This window comes from Vidua chalybeata, chromosome 2 (assembly GCF_026979565.1).
Source record: "Vidua chalybeata isolate OUT-0048 chromosome 2, bVidCha1 merged haplotype, whole genome shotgun sequence".
Classification (NCBI taxonomy): Eukaryota; Metazoa; Chordata; class Aves; order Passeriformes; family Viduidae; genus Vidua; species Vidua chalybeata.
This window is the reverse complement of record NC_071531.1, coordinates 51,300,647-51,325,827: the sequence shown is the minus strand read 5'-3', so window position 1 is coordinate 51,325,827 and position 25,181 is coordinate 51,300,647. Positions and strand designations below refer to the sequence as shown.

Genomic DNA, 25,181 nt, shown 5'->3' with positions numbered 1-25,181 from the left:
AATCATGTAAAGTTGTAAAGCACAGCATTATCTCCCACACTACGCCCCAACCATTCTTATATAGCACATTTAGGGTTTTCATGGATGCGCATGTAAAAAGCTTTTTGTCCTAAGATCTTTATACATAATCTTTTCCTGAAGATTCTGTTATTTTGACACTAACTAAAAAACTATCACTAAAGAATTCACACCAAAAGAACTATCCTTACCAAACCCAGATACTAGGAACTGTTAGGTTTGCATGTCAAGATCTATCTAGCCTGTATCTTACTGCAAAATAACCTCTGGTATATGCCTAGGAATGAATGGTGGAAAGTACAAAAAATACTTTCACCAGTTCATGCTCCCCAGGGACAGTAGACTGTGATGGTGGTATGATTCACAAAATGCAAATAATGAAACTTTTAAAGGGAACTGTCATTGTTATTACTCTTTAATTCATATGCTAAGAAGAACCACCTTTTAGATGATCTTGTATATTTTGTGCTGCTATACAGAACTGTTCAGGCACAAAATTAACATAGGCACATATCCTGTAGTCAGAATAACTGCATAATTTACATCCGAGACTTTGGAATTTTGGTTCTTTCTCATTTTGTGCAATGCCAACTATTTTACAGGCTAATTAGCTCATACTATCAAAGAACATCTACCATCTATACAAAGGCTAAACTAAATACATTTTGAATCATTGCAAGGTTTTAATGTTTTCATTATAAGTACTTTGAAAGTGATTGCAATAAATGAGAAGGAAACATATGTTGCTTTCTGAATTAAAATGTCATCATGGCTGACACATTGTAGATGTGACTACAGCAGTCAGAGACAGAATTAGCAAATCCTTACTGCGTAGCTGCTCACAGAAGAGATATTATCCTACTTTCACCAGTTGATGAGACACATCCTACAGCCTTAGGAATTGCTAATTGGAAAATTTAAAAAGAAGGAAGGAAACAGTACAGAAAATAAGCAGCTCTGTAGAACATACAGTAGGAGCCGTGAATCCAACACTCCATAAAAAAAGGCAAAAATACTCATCTATAGCCACTAAAGAGAATTATATTTGACTTGTATTAACAAGATGAGCAAAAGATAGGTAGATGTTGCCTAATGCTGAAGGTCCCCTCCACATGAAGGGTTTGACCTGTATGTGACACAGTGGCTTGTGTTTCTATGGTGTAGCTTTTAAGTGCTTTTCAGCATTTTCACATGGTATCTCTTCACTTAGCAGGGAAGCTGGTACATTTCTCCCTTCTTGCTTGTGCTTCCATTAAGACATGTGAAACTTTAGAACATGACACTTGCTGTCTGAAAAACTAATAGTAGGCAAAGGCTCCTATGCGTTTTTCTGCCTTTAATTGAAGAATAAATTTTCACAATAATTACAAACTGGCCTTATTTTTTCTCTCTTACTTCGATCTGTTTATTTGAAAGAATAATCCATACTTTTCTTTCTTTTATACAAAAGAAATAGCAGAGATAGTCATCCTCATTATATTTGCTTTGCTGCATACGACCATTAACTGTTCAAATCCATTCCTCTTTGGTCTGACTGTTTCCCCAGTGCAAGATCATCATTAGAGGGATGCATATACAAGAGCAGGTAATGCATCATGCTGAAAATAATATTGCCAATTATTTCAGTAAACTGAACACAATGAGAGACTATCCCATGTTTTTTTTTCTGACATACAACTTTGAGTGAAATTAATTTTGCTTAATTTTATCTTTTCAAAACATATGTGTCTAGCATAGCTTTGTCAACCATGTGACCTCTAGAGTTAAAGGGAAGAGAAAGAAATCTTCACAGTGCAATTGACCCCACCTACCTATATATATAACAGGCTATACAAGTTTCTTTTTTTATTGTCCAGAAAGAGAATTTCTATTCATTAAATGAGATGCTTAATTTGTAGATGGCAAAACTAAAGAACAGATGGGCTCCCCCTCAAACCTTTTCTGTTTTGCATGTGATTGTACAACTCTAAAAAGGAACATATATTTGAGCAGTTGTGAGAAAGTTGTGAAGACAAATTACTTTACTCTTTTACCAAATTAATTTAAAAGTATAAGTGATATAATTGTATTGAGCAGAATGGACAGTTGGGGACAAAGGGATGACTCACTGCGCAGGCGTGATAATTGTTAACAGCAATTGTCTTTCAAAATATATTTTCGTAAGTTAAAGAAAGGGTAATTAATGATGTGATAGTCCTAACCTGTAATGGGTCAAGGCATGAAACAGGATTACATTGTGTACTTACTGCTAGCATGTTAGTTTAAAGCATAATGACATTGGCTGTGAATCCAGTTGTTCTTGGGATTCTCTGTTTAGGTGGTTACCAGAAAATTAAACTGGACAAGAAGAGACTTGTAACTCTAGCTCTGCAAAAATACACATCTGACTTGTCATGGTCTGAGTTAAACAGCAAGGGAGTTCCAGAGGTTAACTGTCCTTGCAAATTAATCAGGCACTATTAAAGGGTGAGACATACAGAGACAGAGAAATGAATACATAAAAATAGGTAGAAACATGCTTGTAATATAAATAGTTAGTGTAAATCACTCCAAACTGTCTCACCTTCACTATCAATGCAAGTATTTAAAAATCTCTAACATGTACAGGCTTTACAGCAGGCTGATGGTAATGCTACAAATGCTACTAATGCTTCTGCTTCATCAAGAACAACTTTCACTGTTACTTCTACAAACACATATTTTATCTACCATGCATTATAAAGAGCTCATATATTACCATTATATTTATTACATACAGTTTGCCTAAATATGCATTATAAGAACAGAACAGAATTCCTAAAAACTTGCAGATTCTTAAATTTGATACAAATTGTATTAAGTAGCTATCCATTTTCCTAATGATCACAACCTACAAAGGTCTGTTACAGCTTATAGGGTATTTATAATTGCTTTTGTATTGCTGATATAAAAATATTCATGAAAAATGTTGAGAAAAGGGAGGGTCCTTCCTCCAAGTCTTATGAAGACCTTATACAAAATTAGGCAGGTTATAAAACATCCTTCATTGCAGTCAGATGAGACCTAAGATGATTTAAGAGAGGTAAAATTTTGATAAAACACAGGTGTTTGATAGAAAATCGTTTCCTAAGGAAATAAATAACAAGGTGTTTATGTGTACTTAATCAAGGTACCTCTGTTCTTTTGCTCCACAGCCAACTGTTTTTCAAGTGTTTCCCTCAGTTCTCGTTCCCTGAAGAGTTCCATCTTCAACTCCGTTTTTTCCAGTTGGACCTGCTTCTCTTGAGCTCGGGCATTGTCTATAGCAACCTTTAGTAGACCCTGTTCAGAGATAAAGTTGGATATTTGGAGAATGTTAGAATAGCTGACATAATAACTAACTACTGCTATTTTTCCCTGATAGTGATGAGATATTTTAGAAATAAAAAAAAAAACTGTCACAGGATCGAAATTACCTGTTATCAACAGCATTTTTTAACTGGAATTAACTTTTTAACAGGTGAACAAAAAACTGTAAAAAGATGGAAGTCAGCTTTTCTTAGAAAATGCAAACTCACTTCTGACTGTGCATATAACTCATGTGAAAAACATACAGGAATAGGTTTACTCCTCTTAAGAAAAATTGGCAATCTCACAGTCACATCATACACAGAATTCCATCTCTAGTCCGACTCAAGCCAATGGAAATTAGCTAAAGGAGAAAGGCTCTTTTAAAGTCTTGCCTTCTTGCTCCTCATCCTTGTTAATTACTATAAATTTCAAATATTTACATATATCATTACTGTTCCACAGGTTATAAGTATATTGGGATAGCACGGAAAAGACAGTCACAAAGCAGGAAGACATCTCTGTTTTAATAAGTCTGTTCCTTGATTTGTAGGATTATTATCTCACAGCAGGAAAAACAAAACACAATCGTCTCTTGATTTCTTGACCTGAGATAGTGGATACAAACTCTACCTTTCTTTCTGTTGTTAGTGTATCAGGAAATAAAAATTCAGATTATTTTAAGCTTCCTTTGAGAATTCCAATTTCAAAATTCCTTCTTCTTTTGCAAAGAAATCAGATGATCCTGGCACAGCTAACAGTGTATTATTAATGATATTAACTAGATAGTTAGGACACTGAGACAGGTCATCAAAATATAAGGAGAAATGGAATTGAAATAAATGAACATGCAAATATCCTTTTCCCTTTCCCAAAAGCCTGGCCATCAGGCTCTTGGGTCTACTCTCAAATCTCTCCTACTGAAGCTAGCATAATAAAGTAGATAATTAAGCATGGATATTCATACATGAACCTCCATGGATATGAAACTAACTCTCCTATATCCTAGGCAAGACTCCTGATAACTTATCTCTAGAGACAATTTGACCCAACAGAGATTTAATCACTGATATGAAGCAAAACAATGCCAACTAAAGACAGACCACTACTCCCCAATGGTTTTGCTATGGAAACATTCAGCTAACAGATACAAGGCTCACACTCAAGACCTGACTTGAGCACTACAGACATAAAGTCATGATGACTCTCTCCCAGACAAGCTCCCTCACCCCTCAGCCAAGCTTCCTAAATTGGATTCTGGGTTGCATGTTTTTTCAATTTTTTTTTTTTTTATTTCAAATATCTCCCAAAGAAGAATGGAAAAATAAGCAAGTATAATGATATTTGAGAAATAGAAAAAGTATTTTTGTGAGTGTTTTGTGAGTCTGCACATTTATCTCACTAGTCTTCCCAGTATCAATGATTGGTGTGAAATTTTTGTCCTTCAAACTCCTCTTTTAATTCTGTTTTCAGAGCCTGTTATTTTCAGTACTCCTCATCCTTCTTCTTAAATCGTTGCCTCAAATCCTGTCATGTTCAGAGCTTAATACTCTGCAGCTCTGTTACACTTCAATCTATTGAAGTCCAAAGAAGCTAGAAGAACTCAACACCTTCTGACTACAAGGCCCAGGTGGTCAGCACAATGGTATACACTAAATGAGAACAGAACCATGTTTGGAAATATGGTAACAATGGTAACACAACAAATGTCCTCACAAATATGTTTAAAGTTTTAGCAGTTTTCTTGCTGCTGTAAAATAGTTAAATCACAAAGGTCTTTTGGGTTGAATGTTAAACATGAATAATCATTAGAGAAAAATATAGAAATCTACCTATAAAGCTCTAAGTACATATGTAAAGCAAAATACAATTTGAAATATTTGTAAAGTGTTTACAATCTATTTTTCAGAAGTTAATATTGAATTCTGTTCCTTTTCCATGGCCATATTTTCCTATGTTTGGTTCATTTGAATTAGTAAGAAACTGAAGCAGGAGTTGTTTATCAATACCTGTTTCTGCCTTATGTATAAACTCTACAGTGTTTTAATCTCCTCCTATTCCTCACTTACTGGAACAGGTGATTCATCCACATCATAAATAAACCAGATGAAGAGAAATTACATGAAAAGTGTTTGTTGATGAAAAGTGTATTGTCTAGTAAGTTTAAAGCTGCAAACACTGTCTTCCCAAATTCTTAAAATCCATCTGGTTTAACAATAAAATCAAGTCACTGAAGCAACTGCCATCTTTACTCAAATCGACTACATTCATGTACATGTTTCTTCTTCATCAGGAACAAACAATTAGTAACAAATGAAAGAGATCATTACATCAAGTGCCCTTTTAGATCACCCCAATTAAAACTTTAGTTTAGCGGTATTTTAATTCTAAGATACCAAATTCTAATTTTCTGCTCTGATTGCTCTTGTTGACTTATCTTTGAAAGATGAACTCTCAGTGCAAAGCCTAGAGATTATTTAGCAAGATGCCAATGTTGGCATCACTTAATGTGTTGATTGGTTGTATTATCAGTAGCAGTTTAAAATAAATTACTATTAAACTATTATTGTCCTTGGCTGCGAAAACACAATATTTTGGTGTTCTTTAAATATGAAACAATCATTATGAATAAACATGGAGAATAACACTAGAGTGTAACACTGATGTGTGTAATTTTATATTAAGACTTGCTGCAAAGTATGAAGCTGCTAAAAGAATATTACATTTTCTATTGAGTTTCTGCACCACACTTCCTCCCCCAGCATTTCGTTTTTTTTGTACTTGCTAACATAGCTAATGGTAATACATTACCTATTGCTGCTGATTATGTCTGAAAAATATTAGCTTTTTGGAGCCAAGATTCACTAGGGACTACTTATAAGCTACACAAAATTAAGTTTCATTTTTAGAAGTTAAATTGGTGCACATCAGTAGGCATCCAGAGTGAAAAAAAATCTGCACTAGAGCCAAACTGATGCATATCAGAAGTGCTGTTGCTGCCAATGACAGCACTAAAGCAAAAATACTGAAAACATTCAATATCTCCCTTTATCCAGTGCAGAAGGGGATGAGAAAAACTAAAAAAGTACAACATCTAAAAAATCATCAGTGCCCCCTGGAACAGGAATAGCAATTTCAGAGTTGCATGAAATTCTATTAATTCTCCCAGTGGATCAGCTGTAGAAGATTATACAAAATGCAGTATGTCCAACTTGTATGTGCTATGGCTAATCCTCTGACCTGATATTAAATCAATATGCTGCCAATGACAATGGGAAATGCAGTGCAACATGGGACATTAACAAAAAGAGAATATTTCTCTTTAGGAAAGGTCAGATGTTATTGAGGCTGGATAATGATAATTGCACTGAACATGCTCAGGTTCCAGATTTGTTTTTAATACAGTATGGCTCTATGGAGCCTGGCTTTAAGCATGGCAGACCATTCTTCTTGGGGTCTCTCTTAATTTTTATTTCAATGTAATGTCAAAAATGGACATTTTAGATCATTCTGATTTGTTTCTCTTACTGCACTTGTTTTAGTGTTTTCACTGACAAACACTTTAGAACTGTCCCAAACAGAATGCTAAGCAGATATATGAGTTTTTTCTCATTTTCTGATCTGAGAACAGCATCATATAAAGGCAGCCTCATGATCCTACAGAAACTAAGCATCAAACCTCAACTCAGTCTTAAAACCAGTATTACTCATCACTATTTTTAAATTATGCAAATAATGTGTTGCCTACTTTGAAAGGGGTGGAGGGGAAAGTGTATAGAAGCTCCTTCTCTTTTTAGCTGCATCTATAAGTATGTGTTCCACCTAACAGAATTTAGTTGGCTACATGTTTGTATGTGACATTAAAATGACCTTGACTGTTAGTTTGACAGTCTATCTAGAAGATCATATCCTCTTTCCAACCATTGCCCACATTGAGTGAAAAAGGGAAACTAGAAGATCAGGGCATGCACATTAGGAAGTTTTCCTATTCAAAATTCCTGGCTTCCAGAGAGTTACAGCTCAGGGGCTTCTTTCTGCAGTATTAGCTATTCATGGTTAAAACACTTTCAAATAACATTGCTTCTCTTTTAGTAAGGAAAATATATGTAATTTGGATGCTGTCATCATTAAAAGTATGTAGTGAAAGGCTCTAGAAAAAAAAATATATACATACAATTCTAGGTAACTTCACATGTTAATTTTTGAATATCTGCTATTTATTACTGACTAGTGACTAAGTACCATGAGCAAGACAACACAGTTAAACTATCTCTAGAGATGACACCTGAAAGACAACTTTTTTAATAACTCAGATGGCATACTTTAGATAAAGGCATATTACACAAGTATAAATTATATTTTCCATTAATACTTTCTATGAAAAAAAAATCTCTTGAATTGTAGCAGAAGATAGAAAAATTAACATGAATTAAAACTGGGATTTTTTTTTTATTTTATCCACTGTTTGCAGTGTTTTTCCCTTAGTATTTAGTGATAGACAGTAACAGTGCAGGAAACTCACAGCAATAAAGCTAGTATTTTTCTTTGTTTTCAGAGGGGAATTTAGTTTGCAAACATGCACTGCTTTTATTAATATCAATGGGAAACTTGTAAATTAATTTAGGTAACTCTTTAAAAATATTTAGCAATAAAAATGTGTCAATACAATACAGTTCTGATAGAAAAATACAGCTATCACACTGCAACTATATAATCCCTTCGATATTAATGGAAATTCAGCTCAGGGACAGTAGAGATTCACACTCTGAAAGCTTGAAAGAATGTTAGTATTACCCAAGAATATTGTAGCATCATGAAAGGCCATGGCTGTAACACACTTTGGCATAATCAGGCCATGACTCAAAAAGGTAAACTTATGTGAGGGGTATGGAGACATCTTTAGCCTTCTCACTAGTACATACAGAGCATTTTGCTGTGACTCACTTTCCACCACCCTTCATCCTCCCTGCAACTGCGCTTAGACTTCCAACACTGAATCCAGAAGAAATCTACAAATGCACTTTGTGAAAAAACAGACATATCAATTGATTTAAGTTCTCCAGGGAAGTTTATTTTCTCTTCCTTTTAGATATGCGGCTATAAATCCAAATGAGAAAATATATTCCCAATCTTATTCCTTTTTTTAATGTGTGTATTTGTTTAATTATATTTTTTTAGAGTTTAATATTTGTATTTCAGCAGTCCCCAGCACGAACAATGCTGTTATTTCAGGTATTGTATACTGTTATTATCTCCTCTGTAAATGTACAAATGATTAAACATTCTATTTTGCTTAAAGAAGCATTTATGGAGAAGTAAAAAAAAACCCATATATATGGTATACAGAAAGACATACTGGTGACAGCAGAAGCAAATAGACTAGTTTAATATTTGCCTAAAATTTTGAATTTGTGATCAGGGGCTATCCATTTAACTTTAGTATGGATGGAAGAAAAGGAATCACTTTTGCTCAGAGGTCACATCTAAAAAATGACTCAGTCTACTAAAACAGAATTACAGTTAGGCAACAAGTTCAGCTGAGCTCATCAGTATCTGCAGGACTTCAAGCACATTTGTTTTCAAATAACAAAATGTTTAGAAATTTTGTTTGCATACCCAAAGAGCACTGTTTCAATGACAAGATTTAGGATCCTTTTTACCCTGTCAAAGGTCAAAATTAGAGCTCCTAGTGCCCATAGCACACCCCAATCCTGTTCTAAGTCTGTATTATTCTGATCCTCCAGATCCTGCACCACAGAAGGGGATCATGGCAGAGACATCCACCATCAAGTCCATGCACATTGGTGTAGCCAGAAGCTCCTTGCCTGTATATTCCTCTGATGATCACATCCCTAAAATGTAGGCTACCTCCAGCACAATGTGTGGTATGTTGTGGGTGCTCCCCAGAGCCATGACCTAACAAAAAATGTAGACTTGCATTTCACAAGCAGACATATACCCTTTCAGTGAAAGGACACATGCCTATTTTCAGCATGAATAACCCTGATGAAAAAAGAGCAGTGTCTACCAAATCCACTCATGAAGCCATTGGCAATCTATCTGAGGTAGTTAGATCTGCTCCACTGCTGCAACAAGAGAACAGTGAGGGATCACACTGCGCCACCTCCCCATGAAAACCACGTCTCTACTGACAGGGACGCAAAATGCATCAGGTCCAAAGGACAGCAGGGAGCCATTTACTCAGTGAAAAAAATCCTTCTAATTCAGGTAATAAATACATCATAGGTATGGTTTACGCATTTCCTAGCAAAGTCACAAATTACAGTGCAATCAGGGACTATGGTACAGAATTGCCTCTTTCCACAGATGCCATCAACAAATTTGAATTTATAATCAAATACCTAAAACTGTTCTGGAAGTGTCAGCATCACAGTATCTAACTCATCTGTGGGCATGGGGTAACCCCCTCTCATTGCAATAGCAATGAAATAGCAATATGGAAACCATTTAAAATGGCATTGATTAACGAAATTGACACTATGGTCCATATGATATTGTAATATACTCTACTGCTATTTAAATCAACTTTTCCGACACAGATGAGAAAATCAACTAATTTTATTTTTTATTTTATGAAGCAGATTTCTAATGTTGTCCTGATAAAAACCAGGAGCAAGGGAGAGGGAGGGAAATGCCTTTCATATACTGTTATGTAAGGATTCCCAGAAATCTGTCAAAGCCATGTATTGTGATGTGGGGACATACCGAAAAAATCCAGAAGGACTTATGTCCCACCACTTTACACTAATAAATGACTTTTCATTATATGGAATCTCAAGGTAAAGAGCAGGATGTTTAAAAGCACTACAAGAGAAGGCATAAAAAAAGTTTCTGGTTTGTTTATGATGTTGCCTTTTATTTTATCTTTTCATTCCAGGTAAGATTAGAGTATTAAAAATAAAGTAATGACTGAATTTCACATTCAGATTTTCTGCAAAACACAACTGAATGCATTCTTGGCAAATTAATCCTGGTCATTTATCCTGAAATAGTGCAGCACCCTCATATTTAAACACAAGATTAACTAACCTGTTGATACTAAATGCCTTGCTCATTAGGTTGCTGTCTAGAGACATTGAGTGCAAACATTTGTCAAAAAAATTACTAAGAACTTTTCTGTACATGTATGCACAGCTAAAAATTTACTAACTGTATTTCTGCTTTAAGAAAAAATACAGTCTTTACAGATTGCAGCAGATATGTAACAAGAATACTGCTATCAAATTATCTTGTGGTTTGTGGTTTAAATATTCAAGATGCTAAGTCTCAGAATTGCAAGAAGTAATCATAAATATGCTTTTTCAGACCAGGCAGAGATAGCAATATTTACTTCTTAAATAGCAGTATTTTTCCATTGTTACACCTCAAAACACAAATAATGAACGGCTCATACACTTTTCATAAAACAATTCTGAAGTGTCATAAACTTTAATGAGATTGCTTCAGACAGTAAAGTGAGCAGGATTTGGCCCTGCTCCGTCATATCCTTTGCTGGAGAGAATAAAAATGATTTTATGTGTTTGCAGGAATGAGCAGGAAATATATGGTGACAAACTGGAAGTTGGTAGCTGCCCAGACAAGGCTTCTCTGGAATATGCAATATGGCTGTATTATTTCTGGCACTATCATTTTGCTTCTGTATGCAATATACAACCATATTGTTGCAAAATTTGCATATGGGAAACACGAGATAACTGAATTTGTGGACAAAAAAAAAAATTCTTCATTCTAATATGAAACACTAACAATTTGGCTTCAAGCTATACATAGTGTATACTGTAAATAATATTTGAACACGGTTTTACTGTACACACAATAGACATTGTGGCTACCAAATAGGAAATCTGTATAAAATTTGGTAATACCCTTTGAAGTCTCTTCTTTGAAGACAGTACTTTAACTGAAATGAGCTTATTTATAAAATAAGTGCTTTTTGTAAATGCTTCTTTTGGAGACATATTTCAAATAGCTTTAAATATAATTTCCACCATGCCACTCTAGCAATTTGAAGTAACTAGTTATTAAAGAACTCTTTCTCTGTTTAGTAAATGAGATAAAGTTAAGCAGTAAGATACATTTCATTAGCCTGTAATAAAAAGAACATTGAAGACAAATGTTGTTAAACACACCAATGTAATTTACATTGAATTTTCTGCTGTGGTTTAATATACAATCTGTATTTTTATGTACTGTATCTGACAGCTTCTAAATTCATTTGTTTGCTGTGGTTCCTTTAAAACCTAAATTACAGGAAAGTTTCAGTAAATTAGTTGATCCAAATAATCTTATGAACTGATTAAGCTAGAATGCTTTTATTAATTTAGACAAAACTGGCTCCTCTCCATCCCTTTAAGCCGATCTACAAAAGGGCCTACCTGGATGTTAGTCAGAAGGGTCTCTATGGAGGACAATCCATCAGGGAATAGAAAAGGAGATGGAAAACCCGGAGGTAGTGGTTGCCCATGCCCAGTTAGAGAAAGTTTGTCAAGGCTGTCTCTTGCGGTTGGTGTGGAGAGCGGGGTCTCATCTGTATGTGATTGAAACAAAAATATAGAACAAGTTACGCTTGTCTGTTTTTATTAGACCTCAGTAATGGCTTCCCTAGTGGTTTCCAGAACATTTATTGCAAATTGGTTCCTGCTATCAGGAGAAAATGCTTTCTGCTGAATTTTCTTTAATGAAAAAGCTGTGGAGATACAACAAGATAACATTAATGAGTAACTTTATAAGCCTTTTAAATGCAGTCTCTAATGAGACTGAGTTTACAGTGCCATAGAATCTTTTTAAAACAAATATTATCTCACATATACTTGTGATAATATATTCAGGCTGACTTTATGGGCACCTTCCCAATTATCTCATTTTAGTTTGTATTCTATTTGGAGTGACAATAGAATATTTTCTAGCATGACATATATTTTGTATATGAGAAGTACTTGAATACAAGGCTTCCCATACAATTAACCCTTCCTGCTCTTAATGCACTTACAGCTCAGAAGATTTTGCAACACCAAGAAAAGCTCCTCAATACATTTTTTCATCAAGAAATTACACCTGATTGCCACAATTAAAACAGGCTCTGAACATTACATGAAATTAATAGCACAGTAACAATCACTGGCCTATTTTTTTTTAAAGCATGGACATCTTCTAACAACTAGTGCTGAACTCCTTAGTGGGATCTTTGTAAAAATCAGATCTGATCACTTCTGACATCACAACAGGAAAAAACTTGCACATCTTGAAGTCTTCTAAGATTAAAGTTTCACAGATAATCTGTGACCAGATTAAGAAGTGGAAAAAAAATAAACCCCCCACAATTAAGAGAAACTTCAATAACCTCATTTGTGTTTTTTTTTTTTTTTTTTTTTTTTTTTTTTTTTTTTTTTTTTTTTCTTTTTTTTTTTTTCCTTTCTGGAATATTTTTAGGTAACTGTTGATATGATATAGAAATTTAGGTCAATTTCTTTGCACCAGATATTAATCTGAATTCTTCAAAAGGAAAACTATCTATATACACACATATATATAGATAGATAGATAGATAGATAGATAGATACATTTATCTATACATACTCTTCTTACCAAGGGCTCAGTCATTAACTGACACATATTGCTGTATCTCAGTACAATGCAAGGACATCAGAACGTATCCCAGGTATCATGCAGATTCTGCTCAACTGTATGACTACAAAGGAGTTTGTCAGACTCACTTTTTTCCATTTTGGCTTTGACCATTATAAGTTATGTATCTTTTGGGGTAGTCAAATTTCTTTTTATTTATTTATTTATTTAATTATAGTTTCAAGAATGGTTGCACTTCTCTATTTATTTTATCAGGTACATTAAAATTCAATCTGAAAGTTGATCCTAGTTGCCTAAAAAGAACTCTCCCTTGGGCTGAATGCAGTCCATTTTAAGGTACTTGTCCATCTGAACTCTCACAGGCATCTACTGCAGGAAAAGGCAAATCTTCCTCTACAAGATTTCTGCCTGTTGACTGTAAGAGAATCCTTAGATGACCACCTCAGATGGAAAGATCTGCTTTTGGGGAGATCCTGTTCTAGGTGCTGTTCTTCCTACTTCCCTGTGGCTCAGGCTGAGGACAGACTAAGACTTACTCTGAGGACAGAGTAAGACTCTGTTCCTTATGCCCTGTTTGTCCCAATTCATGCCACAATTACTGCTTTCCCATAAAGTCATCATTCAAAAGCTTTCCAAGCTGAGGTTCGAATTAAGGAAATGAATTAATGTTGACGAAGGAAAACTTCAGACCATTCAGAGTCATAAAGGATTTCTTCAGCTATATTTAAATTTTCCAGTCATGTTACAGAGTGCTGAGAAAAAAACTGGCTCTGAATCTCTGAACCATTTTCTATCTACCTTACTGAGATTCAAATCAGGCCCTGAAAAATGTACTGTGTGGATGTAGCCTCTGTCCTCATGCTACCCCACAGCAGCATGAATAGCTCTGTAGTAATTTTGTAGTAACATACTAAAATTTGGCCCTAAATATGAGTATTTTATTTCCAATTTTACAATATTATAGAAATATTCTCTATATCATTAGAAAAAATTAATTATATATTCCTGGTATTGAACACTAGCTTAGTTCAATTTCTCCACTCCTATTCTAGTGTGAAGAATCATTAGCAAATGGTTTATTCCAAATTACTGCCAGAATTGTTATGCTTTCATTAATCAAAAGAAATAAGCCAAAACTTAAACAAAACTAGTTAGACAACATAATATTATTTTATAGCTGAAAACCTTTTTCCTCTACTGAAAATATGGCTTCCCCAAATGATTTTTACCCAAAATTAAGAAACCAAAAAATTAAAAATCAAATCAAATAAAATAAAAATGCCTCTTCCATGTTACATCCTTAAGTTTTTTGGGTAGAGATTTCTTTGTATCAGTGGTTGCATATATCATTGCTCTTGCATGATATAGCAGGAAGGAGTCGAATCACTAGTATGCACAGTGAAGTTGCTTCATGTAAATGAGAAAGGAAACTGAAAAGACATCACTTTCCTCTAAGTTTGCCTGGAAAATGGATCAATGACCTCCTACCTTCTAAGACTACTTGGAATCTTACTGATATTTTAGGTCTCAAGTTGTCAAAATATTTTAAGATATACTAGATAAAACTGACCCACTTAAAAATTCCGTAAGCCTTAATTAACTCAAAAACTGCTCTTCCATGCAATTGCTGAGATACAGAAAGCTCCTAACACAGATCTTGTAATAGAATTTAAGCAAGGGATCAATTTTTTACTGCATTACTACTTTACAATTTATTTAATGTTATGCTTGCTGTACTCTGTGCATGCTCAACACATGAAGTTTGTGAAGATTTTTTAACAATGTGAGGCATGGTTTTGCGATAGGCAAAGAAACTCAAGATTAAAATTATACAATTCAAAGTAACATAAAAACCATTATAAACCATCGAAACCATTCTGCTATAGAATGGTCTATAAATTTGTTACAGAAACAAATTTACACTGAAGGGTAGGACTAGAAAGATGAACTTTCTCTGAACTTACTTTAATGAAATATCAACTCAGAAAAAAAAAGTCAGACTAATGTGACTTTGTTTTCTTGATGTCCCATGTGAAATAAACTTTGAGTGTGAGTATGTTTGAAACAGAGCAAATGTACATATTATACACAGGAAGTGTGGATATTTGTGGATGTGAGATAAGCAATGATTGAGGGAATCTCAAAAAAATGCATTTTTAAGAAAAACCACATTGTAAACACAGCCAATTAAAACATAACCACATATCTTAGTAGCAAAATAATATGACCTCTTGTCTTTAAAAAAATTAAAAGTACTTAATTCCCACACAAGTCCTCTCTTCTCTTAAGGATGAGATATCTTTTGTTTCCAAATAATCATTAGCCTAACATCTTTTAAACTGCTGCAAAGGAACTTCTATAATGTTCCTCTTACACTACTAGCAGAGTAATGCTGCAAAATGATGAGCCCTTGCTGGGAAACAGATTTGGTATTTTCAGTCTAAACACATCAAAGGAAGTGTTAGAAGAGAAGTCAGGGCAAAAGGGGAAATAGGGTCAATCTACAACTCCATTGTCAGAGTGGGGAGCACAACAATGAAAAGAAAGAAGAACAAAGCAGAACAAAGATGTGTCCGGGCCTGCCTTGGTTTGTGCTGGGAACTGAGATGTTATAAATTAACAAATAAACAAGGCTAGGACAAGCTGTTACCCAAGCCTCTACAGTATCCAGGCAGCGATGAATATGTGTCTTGACATATGAACTAAATCACCATAATAGGCAAGTCTGAATGCGATACGTATCTTTAAAATATTTGTAAATGCTACAACCACTCCATCCATTGTTCCTCAATTTCCAAAATTCACCTGGTTTTGTTCAAACCAGATTTTATCTGTAAACAGCAGCTGGTTTGGGCCAAATGCAACAAACATATTTCAATGTATTTGGTTTGTTGCCATTCTATTTTGTTCTTTCACCAGATAACATGGAAACAAACATCCTGAAAGCTGTGACAGCTATTTAAACAATAATAAATGAATAGAGGTAGCCATTCTCTTGTCTTTGTTCTTAAAAGCAAGTAGGATAAGTTCAGACCAGTCACCAATCAAACTGGAAAATATTGATATTGCCAGGATTTGAAAGCAAGCAATAATAGCTGGCTGAAAAAAATACTATACAGATTACTGCCATTCTGTAATCATGTCATGCTTTTTTTGCAATGCATTTTGAGGCTTTTCTGTTCTCTGCAAAATATTGCACATGTATTTGTTCCTAACATAGGCTCACTCTTACCATTTGATGATGAAAGAGGATTCTGCTTCTACTTTTTATTACCATAAATCTGGTGCATATGTTTTTTCTACATTGTAGAAACAATCTATGCCATTTGGCTAAGTATTATTTTGGTTTATGCCATCAAAAACTCTTTAGTACAAAGCTTTATATTTCACCTTCCTCACTGTTAGAGGTTTCAAGTGTGAGAAACTTTTCTGTTTTAACTGATCTGTAATTCTTGATCTATATTAACATAAAAGAACAAGGAGTCCCATATTCTCAATTTAAATGTTTAATAGTTTCAGGCAGATAAAAACAAAGAAAGAAATGAACAAATAAATAAAATCCTCTTGATCAGCTCCCATACAATTTGGCTGCTTTATAGATTTGGTCATTCAAGATTAACCCCTCATGTAGCAGGGGGCAATGCAAGATGACTGTGAAGAATGTTACCAACTATAAAAGGAACGTACTGAAACTCTTATAAATATATTAGAAGAGTTATATGTATATATATTTGACAAGAGTTACATATATATATATAAACTCCTTTTATTTTTTTTTAAATCTACAATTTATTTACTTCTTTTTATACAACCAGTAGTTCTCCAGGACACCACAATACTCTGAAATTAAAACATTTGCAACTGTGGCAGCTGGAAATCAGGAAGGAACAGCAAATATTCAAATAGACTGATGGACTGGTTAATGTTTCTGTTCAAACTTTGAAGAGGCTGGTGCTCTCACAGTTAATACCATTGCAAATGCTGTCCACTGAGTTCTGCTTCTTAGATGTGGTATATTTGCCTAATGACTTTGGGAGTAGCAGCTCTCTAACAATGAAATATGACTAAAAATTAAAAACTTACATGGAAAGGATCACAGATATTTAGTTTCTTGAATGTGTACGTTTAACAAAATGGCTTTGTACCTGATGCAGTCGCATACATTTCTGCAGGTAGGTCTTACAGAACTCATTCATCTATGTATCAAGTCTACCATTGTGGACCATTTTCCCAGGTGGCATGGCTTCCAAATACGTACACTTTCACTTGATGTAAAGAATTACACAGGAATAAAAGGACATAAGAAATTAGTTTTATGTATTTATTTTGGAGATAGGTTCAGATGCAGGACTTTCCTGCCAACAGTAAGACTCATATTTCCTGAAAATTCTCTGAAAACTTAATGTACTAACTGGATGCTCTTCCTTTGTGGCAAAAAAAAAAAAATCAATTAATAAATTTCCAGTATTTCTTTAATCCTTTTAAAGAACATGCAGATCTACAGATGATCTCTACAGATCATTCTTCACTACTGCACAGGATTATTGATCATACTGCAGTTGGAGTTGCCTCCATAATGGCAAATTAGAGCCAGATGGAGAATCAGCTCTTGAACAAATCTTTTGGGATCACTCTGTCTCTAAGGTTCTGTGGTACCCCTCCTATGCTTGTAAGCCAACTTACCTATACGCATAGAGGGGGGGAAAAAAGGAACATATTGCTGGCTGGAAGAAGGACATGGAAGGGTTTAAACAGAGAGGACTTGACAAAAGACAGGGAGTAATAAAGAAGTGAGGAAATAGAAAGTTGGGAATATAGGGAAGGACACTCACGGTGGCCAAACACTTTGGGAAGGAATAATAGAACTGGGATTATGAGGTGAAGGAGGGGAGAAGAAAGACTTCCCAGGAGCAAGAAATTTATACTGACTCAACAATAAATAAACAAAACAGCTAAACTGTTGCTTTTTACGTACAACAGATTTTGCACAAATAATTCTTGCGGTATTTCAAGAATTTTAGTTGAATGTAAGTGATATTTACAGCTGTCAAAGCAAATATATAAAACACATTCTCTAAAGATCGCATATTTTAATTTGTTAAGGAATTATGGGTATAGCATCACTAAAAATGAATGGAAAGAGCTAGCAATATATATTCAAAAAGCAAAAATGTAATTAGTGGTGATGTTCCAGCTGTGAGGATTTCTTCAGGCTTTTTGGACTAGATCAAGTTGAGTTTATTCTTCATTTTATATGTCCCTAGGAGGGCCTCAGAGTCAATCAGCACAACTTATCTAATTTTCTCTTTCAATAAAAGGGATTATTTTAATAACCTTTATCTTATTTTGCAGCCTATTACTGATTAGGGCTGGGTCAAGCAGTATTAGCTTATTTATTTATTCTAAGGATTTCACAATATTCTAGAATAAATTATCATTCCTATTTTTAAACAAACATTTTTTACCATGCAATGGAATGTTAAAATGCCAGTGGTATTTCTGTTCTGTGTCCTTTGGAATCATAACATATAACATGCAAAACAAAATTACATGGTTTCTCTGTCCCCATAATAAAAAGAATCCTGTTTACTCACAGATTTTTTCACACAATTTTTTAAAGTGCCTTGAATGATCAGGAAAAAAGAGGGAATGGGATAGTCAGGGATGATTCTGTATATACCATAAAACACTTATAATCTTCAACACCTGACAGTAACATTCATTAACTCTGAATAAATTAAGAATTTAACTCTAAATTCCTAAAGATGAAATTATTGTTAAAGTATTAAATGGTTGTTAAAAAGGTATTCTAAATATTTTTATTACATTTTAACAATATATTAGCATAAAAAGAAGGCAATTTATAATTTTATGACCTGTAGTTTTTAATTGTAAGAACTATGCCCATTATTTCTTTTTTTAAATATCCTTATATGCTACTGGCAATATACGGATGCAGAGTAAAGACATATGTGCTTTGGATGCTGAAAAAAATATAAATGTATTTTACTGATTCATGTCAAACATCCCAATTTGTACTCTGCTATCTCCACTCCATGAGCCAGACAACACTGAGTGCTAAAAAGAATGTTTCTTGGCTTTGTAGCAATTCTATGAGAACTGCTTAGATGCATATAGGTATGCAGAGGGTTCTGCAAATGTGTTTCCCTATGGGTTCACAAGAGTCCTTCTCAGCTTCTTCCAAAGTTGTGTTGAGGGGTGTCCACGATCATCTATGCAGTGAAGGGATATTTGGTTAGGAAATCAAACCTCAACATTCACAAAACCAGCTATTTAATCTCTTTATTGCCTTGGCTCAGAAGCTGGCTCCCTGATCATATATCCAGCTTTCCTAATATATGCTGAATCAAATGATCAAGCCAAGTATTTTCAGTATAAGCTAAATTCCTGATTGACATCAAACTTCAAATTAGGGACTGGACTTTAGGGCTGCATAATGAATGTATTGTAGACTAAACCTCACATTTTCAAAATTATGGACATAAATATGCACATCTCAACTGATAAAAGCAATACACAAGACAATGCATCCACAGTATGCATACTTATTTTTGTGCTGTCCATTCCTCCATATGGCTACTGCAAAATGCAGAAAAAAACATTATAGACAATATAACAATTGCATTTTGCTAGATTTTATTGGATCCTTTCAAGGGCCACATGATTTGTATTAATAATCCTCTGGACATGTTTCGTGAAAGTTGAAAGGCATCTATTATTTGGGGATTTAAGGTAATTTAAAAATAAGGAATATCAACAATATTAGCATTTTTTTCATTGTAATCTAAAATAACAGCATTCCTCTTTTGTAAGCGTAACAGTAGTAAGAAGGGAGTTTTTGATAAGAGCACAGCTGGTAACTTGTAATTCTCTGAAGATGAAGGGTTTATGTTAATACCTGGAACTGCATTGTATTCACACTATTTTCCTTGGTCTATGTTCAGTTAATAATTTTAATATTCATTCTCTTCAGGAAAAAAACAAAAAGCCAGTGTTTTCAGGCAGTTCATATTTAGCCATCTTGCAATTATGGGGGCCTGAGTATTAATGCTCCTGCTACTTTGTCACATGGCACATATTCTTGGTAATCTGCTGACAGCATGAATCAGATGCCCAAAAAGAAAATGAATATATGGTAATGCGGCTGAGCAACACTCGTCAGCTGTCATTCATTCAGCAACTCATAACCTGTCCCATACCCTCCTCCCCAGAGTGCTGGCAAGCAGATGATGTTGACCAAGCATGTTTGGCATCTGGTGTAAAGTGCAGAAGTCAGCAGTACTGCACTTCACAAATAAATATGTCAGAGAAGTTCAACAGAGAAAGCAAAAGAGGTATCAAACACCTCTAATTTATGGCAACTTATACTGGTCATCTGTCCCAGCAGAAAAGTGTTTATCTGGTCAGAACATGTAAAACTGGATCTATTGATTAATGTAACTGCTTTGTTTAACTGAATATTCATACAGAATACTGTATTTTTTTAATGAAAATGAGAAAATCTCATATTTTAGATAAATACATAAAATGTCCAGGGACATCGCTTTTTGCAGAAACACAGTATTTAAAAACATATATACTCATATTCTCTTCATTTCCCGGCAATATCCCATTAATTGCCCATGATTTTAATAACCTCTTTAATAAAAGATTAGCAATTACCTCTAATATTTGGACTTACAACTCATGGACCAGTGAATAAGATGACCAGCCTAAACAAGACAGAAACATATTAAGGGAAGCTGTTCCTGAGCTTTTGCCTTGCCAAAATTCCTGCTCTGGATGTATCAGTGTCAGAGATGCCAGTAAAATAAAACAATCAGGAACCAAATCAGATGGACTCAACTGACCCAGCTGTATGGGGCTACTGGGTAATAGGTTCAGGAATTCATGAACATACAGTGAAAAGCTTCAAATGTTTTGGAAATGCAGGGGAAGGAGCCGTGCTTTGAAAACAAAGTACCAAAGGGACTGTACTGGTCCAGCCCTGCAGTCAGACTTCGGAGAGGTTAAGGGAACAGGTGTTCTATCATCAGTACTTCAGTAGAGTGTCCAGTCTTTGCTTGAGCACACAAATGGCATCACACACTTTTTACAGAAATACGTGATCGAGTAACTCCAGGTCTTTACTCTCTTCACACCTAATACATCAAGTGTTACTGAAAACAAAAGGATGTGAAGCATCTTGTTTTGACAAACTCCCACCAGGAAGGAGTGAGCTGCTTTGATACCATGAAGCAGTATAACACAGAGGCTTTCTTATTTTTGTGGCTGAAACACCAAAATTTGCATAAGGGAGTATATTTAACTCACTTTTTCCAAATTATTACACAAGATTTTTTGTAGCAGATATAATAAACACCCTTAATGCTTCTATCTGTGGAATAGTTCCAGTACTCAGATGCAAATGTTGTAGACAATAATCAATGTACACAGTTTGGATTATATGGTTATGATATCCTAATAGAAATTTGGCTGTCTGCCTATGGGAGTTCAATATGAGCTTCATAGTTTATAGCATCAGAAACAGTCCTTTACAATATTATAGCCACATTTCTCAAACCATTGCCTATACATTATATCCTAATATCTGATTTTCACAGAAATCCATAATAAAAAACAAACAAAACTCCTAAACCACAGAGTGCTCAGAAACAAAATTCAGAATGAAAAGGCAAGCATTTTTACATCTGATATGATTTCTCTTGCAATTCATTCATCAAACATCTGCAACAAGCTGCCAGAACATGTCCATTAGTGAGATTTTTATGGCATTCACTAGCTTGATGCTCACTGATAGAATAATGTAGAAGTTTTACCTCTAATGTTTTCTGCTCCATTTCAGGCATCCACTTTAAAGTGAGATTTGGCTTGCATGTGTTTTCATGTCTTGGAAAATGTAATTTATGCTAATATATCAGAATACATATTAGAGAACACAAAAAAATCCTTTATGTATTTATGCTTTATGAGTCACATTCAGCACTGATTTAAGAAGATAAAAAATAGTTTGCAGTCATCATGTAACATGGATCATCTTGGTTTACATTAAATACAGAAAATTAAAGTATCCTACACAGAAAGCATGCCATACACTTGCCAGTAAATTAAAATCTTTTTTTTGGATCCAGTTTAAAACCTTCATGCAAATTAAGTATTTTGTTCAGTCTTTTATCTGCATCATATCATAATATCAAGGAAATATGCCTTGCATCTCCACTATAGGGCCAGTTCTTCTTACTAATTTTGTTTCATACCAAAACTTCTGTGTTTCAATGTTTATGCCAATAATGTAATTGAAAAATTCTTTATTTTAATCCTGAAGCAATTATAAATGTTATGTAACAGAAACAAAACACAAATCCCAAGAGTGGCGCAAAGGTTCTCTAAGACTTTACAAAAATTTATGTATGTGATAACTGCAAATAAACAAAACTGAAATCAAAAAATCTTTAGCATTATTGTGCTGTGAAAACAGTTACTGCCTAAACAAACTGAAACAGACTGTACAAGCTTTATTATCTCAACCTGATGATATCATTATATATTTAAGGATAATACTTTTATTCTGTATCCCAATAACAGGTTGGCTTTTAGCCTGTCTAGTAAAAAAAAGCAAGAGCTGCATCAGGAAATGGTCACCCTGCATGGCTTTGTGAACTCCTGCACCCAAAAGATTGAGACAGCAACTTCAGTGATTTTTTTTGTTCAGAATTTGAAAAGGAAGTCAGTGCTACTGATGAAAGCTGTTTGTATATCAAATTCTAGTACAATTACAGAATATTTAGCATAATGAGTTCAAAAGGTAAAATCCAAATCCTTTATTTTCACGAGCAAGCTGATTCTACTGCTTGCTGCACTTTTCTCTTACATCTCAAACACTTTCCTCAGTAGCACTGACTGATTTTAAAGTGTCTTTGTTTCAGTAGTTTCTTCCCCTTTCAAGATATGAAGAAATTCGTTTGCTTGTTGAAATTACAGGACCAGACAAGAAAAAAATAAAATTAGAGAAAAGGAAAAGATTGTGACAGAAATCTGAAGGGACAAGTCAGCCTAGATTATCTCTCTGTTTACAGAACAAAACAGATCTTGACTTCTTTTCTCCTTATTCATTCTCACATATAAAACTCATTTTCTCATATAAAACCATGAAAAAAAGACCAGAATCATTATCAAAACAGGTAATAAAAAAGAAAACAAGATCTTAAAAATACATCTTTACTTCATGCTCTTTTTTACTGTATTTTGATAAAACCATAGCTGAAGTGGTCCTGATCTGACTTTTGCTTTTTTTTTTCCAAAAAAACCCAACCCAACCAAACCAAACCAACCAACCAATCAACAAACTAAAACTAAAGAAAATATAGATATGTTTGCATGGGAACATGTAGTAAGTTTCAACATTACGTCCAGTGGTTTGAAAGATGATAATTTTTCTATCCTACTTTACTATGTCTTTTGTCTCTGAAAGAAGACACCACTATGTAACACCACAGTGTTCATAGAGGGACTAAAGTTGAATCAATGCTCTTATCCTATGCTTAATTTCAATTCCTCAAAAGATTAAGAGTACAGAAGACATTTCTAAGTCCAGGACTTGCCTCACAACTCTTGCACAGTGTGCTATATTTGTTTTTCAGGTTAAGAACAGGAGGGAAAAGAAACCCAAGGGAATATATTCAGAGAAACTGCTTTAACCCTATCACTATTTTTGGATGTTCTGTCTTTGTACAGCATTAAGGGTGGCATTGTACAGTCCCATTACACAACAGATGTTAAATGCAAAGTAAAAAAGTCAGTTGTAAATGATTGATTGTCCTCTTTACTATTTCAAAATAAGCCCTGATTATTTATATAGTTTTAGTCACTGCTTGAAAGCATTATATAAACCTAAACAATTGATCCATTTTTCAATGGCTTTTGTGTGTAATGTATTATGTATGTTTTTACATTCTTCTGTGTAAAAGGCCCTGGTGTACAAGAAATGTTTAGAGTTTTGAGTGCTCCACCCAGTCCATATGGTAGGTTTGCTCTGTGTGTGAAACCTACCTTTTTCCACCAGGTCCATATGGCAGGCTTAAGCTAGCCAGGGCCTTCTATCCTCCACAGGGGCCATATGGCAAAGAGAGCTCAGTGAACACTCATTGACCTTCTATTAATATTTTACATTTCTCTAGCACATGCAGACATGTATGAACTGATCAGATTGAGCAGAAAAGAGCTGGCTCCTGAAACTTCTTTAGTCACATAATCAATACACCTATGACAATAGAATAATAGATGTGGAATTTGATTTTTCAGTTTTATTAAAAACCTGAGAAGTCTAAAGATAAATTTATCAAATTTTTTTATAAACTCATCTAATATTTTAAAATATTTTGACAGATTATTATTTAATTATGTTAACAAACTGGTACACATTAACATTGATATTTCAATACTAGTTTTTAATATTACCTTGCCAGAACGGAACCAAATCCCTTGAACCCACCCACTAACAAAGGATGCATGCTATAGATAGTGAAATTATTTACTTAAAGATTCAGCCCTGTGCTGCCCTAGTAATAGTATGTTTTGAACAGGCTACTGCTCTCTTACTGCATGGAAACTAAGTGACAATAAACCAGAGAAGGAATAACCTATTGACAGCAAACCATATGTAGAGAGATAATAATCTACAAGTCTCATGTAAATAAGTCACTATTTCTTGCAGGTACAATACCTCTACCCTTAGTACTGGAGTAAAAGGAAGAGAGTATGGTCTGAAAGCCATAGTATCTTCCTTCTACTGCCTGTACATTTCCTGAATAAGATGTCAAAACATGAGTAAGCAGCTGCATGACAAGGAACATGGATTTAAAATCAAATAAAAAAAAAAAAGGCAACTTTAAATCGTAATCTGTACTTTCAAAGCAATTATGCTAAAATTGATACATTGTTGTAATGTTCACAACTTAATCCAAAGCTTTGCTGTAATTCTGAAGTAATTTAGGAACCCTCAGTATCTTATTTATACAGGAAAGATGGAAGCAATTTATAACTTGCTTATGAAAGTTTTATTGTACCTACAATCTGACTTAAGAAATGGAACAATATTCCCCAGTAGTAGAAATTTTACAAACAAATTTTACTTACTTGAAACTCAGAACATTAGGAAATATGAAAATGATAATATATTGTTCTTATTCACACGATTTATAGTGCTTTCATCTGGTTTCCTCTTGTTACAG

The 25,181-nt window shown here is 34.3% G+C and overlaps 1 protein-coding gene across 1 annotated transcript in view; it reads right to left on the bottom strand.

Annotated features, from left to right (window-relative positions):
* The window catches only part of DACH1 (dachshund family transcription factor 1), a 356,631-nt gene that overhangs the window by 37,484 nt on the left and 293,966 nt on the right, over positions 1-25,181 (bottom strand). The window contains exons 8-9 of the mRNA XM_053936033.1: positions 11,721-11,872; positions 3,171-3,318 (exon numbers count right to left, since the gene is read on the bottom strand). Coding sequence (XP_053792008.1) covers positions 3,171-3,318; positions 11,721-11,872 — 300 coding nt within the window. The remainder of the gene's footprint in view (positions 1-3,170; positions 3,319-11,720; positions 11,873-25,181) is intronic.